This window comes from Triticum urartu, chromosome 3A, assembly GCF_056163025.1.
Source record: "Triticum urartu cultivar PI428250 chromosome 3A, HENAU_Tu73, whole genome shotgun sequence".
Taxonomy (NCBI): domain Eukaryota; kingdom Viridiplantae; phylum Streptophyta; class Magnoliopsida; order Poales; family Poaceae; genus Triticum; species Triticum urartu.
This window is the reverse complement of record NC_141875.1, coordinates 710,902,490-710,914,780: the sequence shown is the minus strand read 5'-3', so window position 1 is coordinate 710,914,780 and position 12,291 is coordinate 710,902,490. Positions and strand designations below refer to the sequence as shown.

Sequence of the window (12,291 nt, the reverse complement as noted above, 5' to 3'; positions counted from 1 at the left end):
CTCCTGAGGGCTTAGGTATCCCTAGAACTTTTGTGAACTCATTTGTGTATGGGTGCTACACCAATAAAAAAATTAAGTAATTAACTAGCCTTTGCTTATTATCAGTACCATGTACCTATGTTGAGTTCGCTGGGAAATGCACATGTAACTTACTGACAAGAACCACGATAACCGATCATGTGGAAAAGTAGAATTTCATCTAATAACTTATTTCTATAGCAAGTTTTATTTCAGAAAGAGATGCATGATGCTGCTCTCTTATCGGGTCTACTTCTAACTGTTACTCCTTGCTACACAAATCGCAACCAAGCCAGAATATATATCTTTGTACTTTTAGTACGTCCCATGGTTGGGTTTTAGTTAGTTTATTGATGTTTTCCATAATTTATTTCAGGCCTTTCGACTATGTGCGTTCAGTGGGAGGAGACGTTCCTGTCGACTACAAAGATGGTATGGCGTCTTTGTCAATCTTGAGTTGATGTGTCAGCTCAGTATATATGTCTCTAGGTATGTGTATGCTCATAGAAATGAGTGTATGTGCGTATGTACGAGCATTTGCGTCGGTACGGTGTTCGAAAATAACGGGACAGGGGGGAAACACCGCGCCACCAACCACTGCCATCAGGATCAGCAAAGCCGAGGGGAGATTTTGAGGAGGTTAAATGTAAAGCAAATGAGTTTCAAAGAAAAGATGTAAAACAAATGGGTTACACATAAAAAAACAAAGAACAACACCACACAAGCGCGCCGGTACAGATCGATTATCACAGTCCACCGTACATCGTCCCTGAGTCCACGACCAAAAGTTCACAAATATGTATGCAGTATATAGACAGATAGATTCTTCTTACAGAAAAGGAGCAATTTTATTCATTTTTCAGTGACCGCGTGCACAAGTAAAAGATGGCCGGCCATGCATGAGTACATGCACCGATCTTGTTCCTGGTCGTGGTGCCTGCCGAGTGGCGATATACAGGTTCGACGGCGGTCTACTGGCAGTAGCCCCTGTGAGGGGGCAAGCAGACGCGGCGGAGCAGGTCTATGCACGACCCCTCGCGAACGCAGGCGAGCTTGGCGCAGCATTCGTAGGTGACGGGGATTGTCTCCGCGGTGCGGCCGCTGAGGATGGCATGGATGAACTGGTCCACGCAATCCCACGGCACCACATCCAGCGTGTTGGCGCAGCTCGTGTGGACGCGGCCCACAAGGTCCTGAGGCTGCAGTGGGCTTGAGCCGGCAGCGACGGCGACGGCGGCCAGGAGGAGGAACATGCACGCGATGAGCTGCCGGAGCGCCATTGCGGGCGGGATCATGGCTGCGCCTAGTACGTGCTTGGTGCTAGCGTTTGGTTTGCGGGGGGATCTGTCGACGGCGTTGGGCTTCATCAGTATGTGTAGGAGATTGTGATCAACGCATTCATATTGACGGGATTTTTTTTCTGAATTCAATTCTCTGGGATTCCTGATGTGTGCTGTGATTTAAAGCATTCACTGAAACGGATTTGTTAATTGTCATTTTAGATGAGAATAAATGAGAATTGACTATGTCACATCTAAGTTCTCAACCACACATTAATTGCTGTAAAATTCATGCAAACTGCGTAGGCTCGGTGGTGTTTCTTTGTCCAGCGCGATTGTTTGCGTTAGTTTCCTGGTGGCCTGTGTACGTTGTGGTTATTGGTTGTATGAGCCTGACACGTAAATACTTCATGCATCTATGTTTACGGACACGGATGCGGGAGCCAGTCATCCAACGTTACCTGCATATATCCGATCTCAAAGAAATCTTGAAGTCCGTACGTACAAATAGCTGCATATATAGTCTAAATTAGTTTAAATGTTCAAATGCAGTGGTAGTTCTAACTTTAAAAGGTTCAAATCAGATCTTCTTTCAGTTGCTCGTGAGTTGCTCGATATCGAATTTGTTGATGCATTTGAACAAATTCTTCAAATGTGGTCGGATTTTGGTCGGGAAGTTCGATATGATCACCCATGTTCTCAAATTCAAGAGTTGCGGCAGCATCCTCACCCTCGTCCTCCATGGTCATGTTGTACATGATCACAAAACAGGTCATTACCTTTCACAAGGTCTCCGGATCCCATTGCTTAGGAGGTCCACGAACAACTGCAAAATGTGTCTGCAAACCTCCAAATGCTCTCTCAACATCCTTTCTAGCTGTTTCTTATCTTTGGGCAAAGTAAGACTTTTTTTGGTCACCTGGGTTAAAGATGATGTTGACAAAGAAATAGAGGGAGTAATTGCAAATTGTATCAGCACTTATTTGATAGTCTAATAAACCATATAAGGCAAGAAAAAATAGGTGATGGGAAACAAGTCAGGTTGGGGAGGAAGGATCACGTAAAGCAGAAGGTTGGACGAGGGGAGATGGAACCTTACATATTTGTTTTTTATTATTTTTCAAATATTGTTCCATCCCGTAGCAACGCACGTGTATTTAGCTAGTATTGCTAGCAAGCCTAGATGAATGAGATGTCGCAAATGCTATTAAGCGCTTTGGGCACGGCTGCCTCTATGTCTCGCTTCACATGGGACAATGGGAAGCCTTGCCTGAAGGCGGCATGAGATGGACCGGCCAAGGCGCATGGGAGAACACAGACTCGTTTTTCTATCACTTTTTTGTTTTAGTTTTTTGCTTCTATTTTTTACTTTTGTTTATACTTTCAAATATTCTGAATAATTATGTTACAAAAAACGCTTTACATAAAATATATGATAAAAAATATAAACCAAGCCTTTTTTAAATGTTAAATGTGTATTGAGAAAATGTTTCTCATGTACACAAAAAAATATAATGTGTATGAAAAAAGCTTATCATGTATTTTAGAAAATATTAATCAAGCATCTAAAAAATAAAAAAATATTAATCAGGCCTTTAATTTTTTTAAATCTGTATAAAAAATGTTGATCACGGATTGAAAAAAAGTTAAACAATTATTTTAAAAATGTTAATCAAGCATTTAAGAATATTATATATGCATAAAAAAGTTAACCATGTAATAAAAATATCTTTTTGGAAAAAAGTTAATAAAGCATTTCAAAATCTTAAATGTATATAAAAACAATATTAACTTTTTTTTCAGAAAACGTTAATCTTGTACTTGAAAAATGCTATCAAGCATTTAATGTCAAATTGTTGTATTGGAAAAATGTAATCATGTATTCAAAATGTTTTAACCTTGTGTATAAAAATGTTAAACTTCTATTAAAAACTGTATTATATATATATATATACCAAAAAATTATAGTGTGTATGGAGAAAAGTATACATAAAAATATATATTTTAAAAAATGTGAAACATGTATATAAAAAATTGCAATGTATGCAAAAAATGTCGAATGTGTACTGAAAAAGGTGACATGTGTTAAACAAAAAAAGAGGAAAATCGAAAAATAAATTAAGAAAATCGAGAAACCCAGAAAACGCCAAAAGTTTTAAAAATAAAACAGAAGAAAGGGAATGAAAACCAAAGAAAGCAATGCAAAAGAATGGGAACAGACAAAGCCGAAAAAGAAACAAATAAAAATGAAGAAAACTGATAAAAACCGTGAAAGAAACAAAAGAAAAAACTAAAAAAAGTATAAAACTAGTGATACCCAAGAAAGAAATAAAAAATGAAATAAAAACAAGTGAAAACCGGAAAGAAAACCTGTGAAATATAAGAAAACAGGAAATAGAAAAACGATGAAGTAACAGATAAAACCGAAAGAAAACATAAACAAAATGACAAAGAAAAAAAACAGACTAAACCTGTACGTGCACCGCGCAAAACAACGACCAGCGGTCTCAAATATAGAGCGATCTATACAAAATGAACAAACAAAAAGGCCCAGCTACAACAGGGGGAGAAGAAAGTTTGAGGTGAGACGGAAGGATCTATCTCCTACTCCCTCCGTTCCTAAATATTTGTCTTTCTAGAGATTTCAATAAATGACTACATACGAAGCAAAATGAGTGAATCTACACTCTAAAATATGTCTACATACATCCGTATGTTATAACCATTTGAAATGTCTAGAAAGACAAATATTTGGGAACGGAGAGAGTACAAGCGAGATATAGTCCTGGTGTTCGAGTAGAGCTAACTAGTCTTCTTTTAGTGGGTCAGCCATGTAACTGGAACCAGTCCCGTCTTTCCTGGTTTGGGGACATTCTAGAATGTTCCTCCATTCGGTTTTTTTGCTTTCCATGTTTCCATCTAAATTTGTTTTGCGGGGTTTCATCTAATTGTTTACATTTCTCTGGTTTTCCCATCAAGGGATTTGTTTGGATTTTTTCGTTTCCATTTTTGGTTTCTTCTATTTTATTTTTAAATCTCACAAAAAAAATTTGAATTCATGATGGTTTTGAATATGCGCACATTTTTCAAATTTTCCCCAAAAAAATTATGAACTTCTTTCGCATTCATGCAATTTGTTAATTCCCGGATATTTTTCAAATCCAATAGCTTTTAAAAAATAATCAAGCATTTAATCAATTCCATTTTCTATTTTCCGACTGATTGTCTCAACTGACATACATGTTGCGTCAATCGGCATCACTACTTCTCCTCAAAAGTAGCAGTAGAAATGGCTGCTGTAGATCCATCCACCCACGTTAAGTAAAAGGTTATACCAGAAATATACTTTTGCTTGCAAGACTACATGTCTGAATTTTGACTGTATTCCAACATCAGTCCAAATTTTTGTTACTGCATTCTAAGGCCTGTCTGAATTTGACAGAGTTATAAATGGCGTTGAGCAACAATGTAATGTACATTTACATGTTTTGTCATACTACACAACACAACTGCACAAGCTGCTGCTGAACATCCTCTATTCGGAATAAGCTACATCAGTAAGTACATTGACATATAAATTTGGAGAATCTACAGTAAGTAATTGATTGGCAGAGCATGTTATTTAATTTACAACTTGTGTTATTCTTCCAGGTGTTGAATGCATCTTTCTGTCATGATGCTTCAGTAAATACTGCATGTTATTAACTGATGAACTACCATGCTATTTCGACCGCCTTCTCGGCAGTAAAGAATTAATGGTTGGATCAAATCTGACCGGGGTGGAGGGAAAATTCTCTGTATACGCTATGTTCTGATATCGATATGTGCAGGAGAGCTGGAGAGGGCCTTCACTTGCACGCCATTTGTCACTGGTAACCATTCAGATGAGCGCCATGAATGGCATGGCAGCTTATTCGGCGCTGGGAGTGGGAGGGCGTGTGCCGATATACTCAAAACCGACAACGAGGAATGCTAGGCCTTGAATGAAGAGGTAGATGTAGTACCCTTTGTTTGCATAAAACAAATCGTAGAAACCACATATAATTATGGAGGTTCCAACAAAAATCTCTGAGCAGTTGTACCTGATAAAAAGAACACACACATCAGGCATTATTTGACAAAACTAGAAAACGCGAAAAACCCGTAGTTTGTACGCAGTAATTTCAATTAGCATATATCGTAATGTACTAGCTTTGAGACAATAGATTTTGCTTACTTGTCCCATAATTTTATTCTCCTCTTCTTGAGCTTTGGCACTAGGGGCGTCGTTAGCTCAACATCTATCACTTTCACAGCATCTAATGCTTCCATGGCTGGCTTGGTCTTGTTGGCATCTCCCAATTTCTCAGTGACAACCCACTCATTGACTCGTCCGGCATCTAGAAGACCGGTTACCGCCGCTTTTATCCGGTGCAACGACATCACATTCTCAAAGAGGACCCAGAGGATCACCAGATGAAATGAACTGAAAGTGTGACTTTCTTGTGTTAATTAACTGAAGTAACAAACAGTACATGTCATTCTGAAAGTTCAGTCTTGAAATGTGTGGTTGTTACCTTGGTGATCCAAGAGCCTTGCAGAGGGTGATAACGGTTGGAACGTAGACCACGCCCCAGAGAGGAATCTGAATCTCAGGGAAGAAAACGGACAACGGGATCGCGAAGCAGTAGTAGATGAACGTCACCGTATGGGCAGCAATCTTCCCAACGAAGAAGAAATCGTACAAGAGGTGGAGCTTGCTCCAAAATGACACTTTCTGCACAGAGAAAATTAAATGTCAGTCAATAAGATGGTGTGTATCAGTGGGTGGTGATGAGTCCTCCCTTATTAAGTGCAGAAATGCAGACCTTGTTCTCTAGAATCTCTACCAACATTTTCTTGAACAGGTTTGCAGGTCCACACGACCACCTGTGCTGCTGGAATCGGTACGCCTTGAATGTGCTTGGCAGCTCACTCCTGACCTAACCACGCACAGATCCGAGCATCGTTATATTTTTTTTTCTTGATGGGTTTGGTTATTTCTGGTAGAGAAGAAAGTTAAAAAAAGTGCATTAGTCTTTGGCTTACTTTTACGGCGCCAACATACACGAACTTCCAGCCCTTCAGCGCCGTGCGAACAGCCAGGTCCATGTCCTCCACCGTCGTCCTGTCCTTCCACCCACCGGCATCGTCGATCGCCGATATCCTCCAGACACCGGCCGTCCCTGGAAGATGTAAAAATCCCCAAGAGATCATTCACTCAGCGTGCTCATTTGGATGCTTGAGCTATGCATATATGATATGATGAAGCCAAGTTTAGGTACCGTTGAAGCCGAAAAACGAGTAGACTATGGACCCGGCCTCCTGCTCAAACTTGAAATGGTAGTCTAGTGACATTTCCTGGAATCTTGTCAGCAAACACTCATCCGAATTAACTGCATAACAAACATAACAAATTATTAGACCAGGAACCAACTAAGTCTTTCACAAAGAACACAAAACAGAGTACATGAGGACTGACCGAACTTCCAGCGGGTCTGGACGAGGGCGATGTCGGGGTTGTGCACGAGGAAGGGGACGGTGCGCAGGAGGAAGTCGGACTCGGGCTGGAAATCGGCGTCGAACATGGCGATGAACTCGCACTCCTGCACGTAGTCGTGCTTCAGCCCCTCCTTGAGCGCGCCGGCCTTGTACCCCTTCCGGTTCCCTCTCACCTCGTACTTGATGTTCACCCCCTTTCCTTTCCACCTCTGGCACTCGATCTCCACTAGGTCCTGATAAAAATGGAACAGAAAATACGGTCAGTTTCATTTGGTACTGTGCAGTTGGGTGATCTAATCTGCTGTCCAAAACTCTGCAGCAGTAAACACTTGCTCATGCCTTTTTAAAGGTTCAAGACTGCATCTACAACTGCATGCCCAAATTTTAGTACCGGGGGGAATTAAAAGATGGGTATTCAAGATAATAGTTTGCCACAAGTAAAAGCAACAATTTGCCTCAATTAATCGCATTTTCTCTGTAAAAAAAAGGAAAACTAATCTCATCTTCAAAAAATATGGTAGACCCCCGGTCTCTGCATCAGGGTATGCACACGGCCATATCACCGTTTCTCTTTTTTTTTTCTCCTCAAAAAGATATCACCGTTTTTCCTTGAGAGTTGGAGCTTGTTATGCACGGTTGCCCTAAAATAAACCATGTTCTTTAGTAGTACCCCAATGTTATCTGGCGACCATTTCCCAGGAGGAAAACCACAGAGAACCCCCTCATAGCCATATGATCAAGATCTAACTGTGGTAATTTTCGGATGAAAAATGCACTAAAATAAACAAAATGCCATTCTTTTGGGGTCAAAAATGCCATCTCCAAACACTAAAACTGCCAGCTGCGGTGATCGCAGATGCCACCCTGGCCAGCGAACGGTTGTTGGGTATTGCAGTCCTTAGTAGTATTGTTTTTGCCTCGTAAATGAGATTAGTCTTGTGGATGAAACTAAGGGTGTGTTTGGTAACATTCTCAACCTAGCATGGCTGTTCTCATCTGATACATGTTGAGTACATGCATTTGGTGTTGTTTGATAGCGGTGTATGTTTAGACATGTCGGTGGTACTATAGCAATCAGTTTTTTTTATAAAAAAAGTGAAGAATTTGTTTTCAATTCTGTAAAAAAATCTTTTAAAACATGAATAAAAATTTAAAAAATATATATATTTTGAAAAAAATCGATTGTTTTTTTGAAATTTTAGAAATTTTTGAAGATATAAACAATTTTCGTGGGGAAAATTATTTTTTGGAATTTTGAACATTTTTTAAAATATAAAAAATTATGAAATTATGAACATTTTTTGAAAATTTGAAAAAAGTTTTAAAATGTCAATATTTTTTCAAAAAATTAGACAGATTTGGAAATTTGGAAAAAAGATATATCGCCGTTTTCCATCGGCGTTGGAGCCTGTTTTGCACGCTTGTCTCAAATAAGCCGTGCATAAAAGACTGTAAAAAATCAATCGCGCCTTATATTTTAGGAAGGAGGGAGTAATATCGTGTTTGCCATGTAAACCGGATTAGTCTTGCCGGGGGGTATCCTCGTTTTTGAAGAAAAAAAATGGGTTAGTCTTGTGGATGAAAAAACCCCTCCAACGGCCAGCTCGGCTATGGCACCAAAGTGGGATATATCCGGGAAGGAATCCACGGACATGGTCGCCAATATAATGTTGGAATCCGGCGCCGCGATCGAACGCAAGCGCGCTAGCTAGCCTAGCCTAGCCTAGCTACGCCGCACACATTATCACCACATGTTTGGACTTTGGAGTCACCATGCGTCCATGCCTGGAATCCGGTGCGCCGAACGAACGCGACAAGCAAAAGCGTTGAGCCAGCTACGCGGCGCACTACCAAGCCCACGTGCTACACGCACGAGGCAACGCCGTCAAACGATGAGTAGTACTGTACTTCCTCCGTCCCAAAATTCTTGTCTTAAACTTGTCTAAATACGGATGTATTAGATACATCCGTATTTAGACAAATTTAAGACAAGAATTTTGGGACGGAGGGAGTACTACTGTAGCGTGTACAGTCTTTCACCTTTTCTACTTTTTCTGGAGGGTGTGAAAATAAAACTGAAGCGAGGCGTTGACCTGACCAGAGAGGTGAGTTGCCGGCCGGGAGAATCGGGGACGGGGATGCATGGAGCAAGATAAGAACATGCTACATGCTTGGTTTATACTCCTGCTGCTGGCTGACCCTACCACTTGGCAACCAATCAAGGTGCTCCCACGTGCTTCGGGGCCTTGCAGTGGCAGCAGAGATGCTACGGAGGTGGTGTCATTATCAGTGTTTCCTCGATCGATCAAATTTGGATCCAGTGTTTCGGAAGAACATAAAAAATGGCTCCGGCCACGTAACCTAACCCAGTGTCACACCTCCTCCTCACGTTGCTCGATCGCTCACATGGCCACCGCGTATATATTCTCAGTTAGTTATAGGTCGGGGCATAGCATTTCCGATGGCATGATCGGGAACATGTGTGTCATGTTCTGGCGATGCTGGGTACCGGGTAGTATCATGCCGGAAAAGAATAGAGTATGTGTGTCATGACCTGTACGTGAGGCCATGAACCCTACTCCATATATAGTAGTACTCGAGGAATAAAAAAATCTTAAATTCTGTCGCAAACAAAAATGTTACTATAGCGGAAGTAAATGGCAAAGACCAGATGGCATGGCATGGCAGAGCGGAGCGGCCATGCTGGGTGTCATAGGGCATGACCTGTACGTGAGGCCATTAACCCTAGTACTCTACTATATATACTTGAGGAATAATACTTCCTAATTCTATCGCAAAAAATAATATATAGCGGAAGTGGATGGCAAGACCAGATGGCATGGGAGAGCGGAGCGGCGCCGGCCGAGTAGCGAGTACGTACAAATCATCGGCCGGCATCCGGCAGCGACCGAGTGGCCAAGTGGGTAGTTTGGCGCGTCCGCCGGAGCCAGGAAGATTGCTCCATGCCGGACGGCCGCGCCGGTTTCGGCTTTTTTTTTTTTTGAAACAAGGCCGGTTTCGGCTTTAGACAAGGCCGGGATCCTCTTCACGCATCGGAGTGGGATGCTCCGGCTGCCGCCGGGCAATTGATTGTGTGCACATGCACGCATGTTGTTGGCCACTGCTTCTGTTTCTGCTTGCCTGCGAGCCATGTCTGTATGCAGGACTCGGTATGGGGCGATCGATCCACAGAAATAAAGGAGCTAGTAGAGCGACAGTGTTTTTTTTTCTGTCAAAAAAGAACATGTGTTTTTTGCCAAAAAGAAATCGCAGGAATAGTTTTTACTCCTATCAGCTTCATGCAGGTCAGCAAACACGCTTGCCAGTCACGGGCTGGGCTCACTGGCTGGCTCTCACTAGCTAGCAAACAAGCCGATCGGCCAACCACTTCTTCATCTGCACTTATCACGGCCGGCATGTCATGTGGCAACTGGTAGTCCCCAAGTTGCGAACAAAACCAGCCCATGGTAGGCCTAGGACCGAAACGACAGGCCGGGCGGCCATGTCACCCGTCTGTGTGTGTGTGTGTGTACGTGGTGCCTGCCACGCTGCCAGCGCGGCGGTGCCAGTGCCAGCCACGAAACGACGCCGCCGGCCGGCCGGCCGGCCACACAGGGGGAGGGAAATTATGCATGTACTAGTACGTACAGTAGTGGGACGGAGAAAACGAAGGCGCGAACATGCACGCACGCACGCACGCACGTACGTACGGGAATAATGTGAATTATCACGGCTTTTGCAGCGACGAGCAGAGCTAGATGCGCGGCGGATGGATGGGTTGATTGATTGCATACGTACCTTTACAACGGGGTCCGTGGAGTCGTCCAGCACCTGGATCACCACGCGGTCCGACGGCCACTCCAGCGCACATGCCGCCCCGATCGACAGCTTGTACACCTTCATTCATTCCATTCCATCCATCCGATCAGATCCAACCACACCAAAGAAAATCAGTAAACAAATCCCATCACACCACCACCAGCTTGCCGCCGGTCAAAATCAATCAACATTTTAGCAGAAGCTCACCTCGCGCTCGTTGTACATGGGGATCTGCACCAGCACCACGGGGAACGCCGAGCTTCCGCCGCCGACGCCGGCCTCCTCGTCGACGCCGCCCGTTTTGCAGGCCGACGCGGCGATCGGCCGCCACTGGTACCGGCGCTCCGGCTTGTGCCCGAAGGCCTTGGCGGCGAAGCAGACGGCGGCGACGAAGATCTTCTCGAGCAGGATCATCACCGTCATGGTCAGCGACAGGACCAGCAGCAGCCGGATGGCCGGCACCACCAGGAACGCCCGCGCCTGCGCGCCAGCCCACGCGCATTGCGCCGCCACGGCCGCCCAGTCCACCCGCACCGGCAGCTCCGCCCACACCCCCGCCGCCGCCGCCATGAACTCCTCGCCGGCGCCGGCCATCCCCCGACGGACGGCCGGGTGGCTGGATCTAGCGGCTAGGAGGAGTGGTGACTAGACCTGGCGCAGATGCTGACACGACTAGCTGGCTGGCCGCGGGCTAGGTAGGTGGATGGAATAGTGCGGGCTTATATAGACGGCGTGGACTGAGGGAGGAGTAGACGCGCGTTGATCGGCACATGGCGAGTGAGCGATGGGTGCTCCTCCATATGGGAAGTGGTTACGGGTCAGATGGTCTTGGTCTGGCCAAGCTTTTATTTCTCTCCGAAACAGCTTCTCAATGGACAGTGGGATGTAGATGCATGCCATATAGTAGTATTTGCGTGATGAGTTCTGGCGGTTGGTGAGATGAGTTGGATGGGTGCATGGGAATGTGGCCATGAGCTACTGACTTGTGAGTGTCCAAGTGGTGGTACTACGTACTGGTGCTATTATTGGTCCATTCCGTTGGTATTTAGGGGCCACTTGGTGTGTGTATTATTGGTGTATACAGTAGATATAAAGGAAAAGGTACTACGGTGACATGGCAACGTACGTGCGTACGGGGTGTGGGGGTGTACGAGTCAGCAAGAGTACCCCAGGCCTTGTCTCGACTCTCGAGCAGCAGCCATGTCCATGTGGCCGGGCCGGATCGGATCGGACGGAGGCGGGAGCTGCGCATGTTTGTTCACATGCGTATGTCCTCCTGCCCACTGGCTTGGACAGGACAGACTCGGCTCCAGCGTCCTTGTTTTGGTACCCGGAAAGTGGATCGCCGGCGGCCGGGTGGCCAACCGGGCATCGGCCAGTGACATGGCCTATGGCCGATCCGATCGGATACTTCTCTAGGCAGGCGTGGTAACGCAGAAGAAGAGACGCAGGGTCGCGGTCAGCCGGCGCGTTTCACATGGGGAAACACGAGATGAGCTCGCTGTTGGGGTGTGGACTTTCTGTCCGTCTTTCTTCTGCACAGGCTTTCCACCGCGTCCGACCACCCGGTGGGTGTCCGGCGAGCGTGTCTCCATGCTCAGTGCTCACTCGTTCTGCTTGCTTACTTTTCCTCTTCTTCGTCGTCTTCGTCGTA

General features: G+C 44.7%; 1 protein-coding gene across 1 annotated transcript; it reads right to left on the bottom strand.

The window, feature by feature from the left end:
- Positions 1 to 4,667: 4,667 nt before the first annotated feature.
- Positions 4,668 to 11,481, bottom strand: LOC125546148 (putative glucomannan 4-beta-mannosyltransferase 11). The gene is made up of 9 exons (XM_048710311.2): positions 10,845 to 11,481; positions 10,617 to 10,715; positions 6,799 to 7,051; positions 6,602 to 6,712; positions 6,366 to 6,502; positions 6,146 to 6,259; positions 5,855 to 6,054; positions 5,515 to 5,763; positions 4,668 to 5,380 (listed from the first exon to the last, which is right to left on the bottom strand). Exons 1-9 carry the CDS (start codon positions 11,229 to 11,231, stop codon positions 5,209 to 5,211), a joined length of 1,722 nt encoding a protein of 573 aa, XP_048566268.2. The 5' UTR covers positions 11,232 to 11,481; the 3' UTR covers positions 4,668 to 5,208.
- Positions 11,482 to 12,291: the final 810 nt, after the last annotated feature.

Bases quoted from the DNA above. Each gene is read 5' to 3' on its own strand.
- LOC125546148 (XM_048710311.2), bottom strand. From the start codon at position 11,231: ATGGCCGGCGCCGGCGAGGAGTTCATGGCGGCGGCGGCGGGGGTGTGG. The intron at 10,716-10,844 runs GTGAGCTTCTGC...GAATGAATGAAG, and splicing joins CCATGTACAACGAGCGCGAG to GTGTACAAGCTGTCGATCGG. The intron at 6,713-6,798 runs GTCAGTCCTCAT...TTTGTTATGCAG, and splicing joins CCAGACCCGCTGGAAGTTCG to TTAATTCGGATGAGTGTTTG.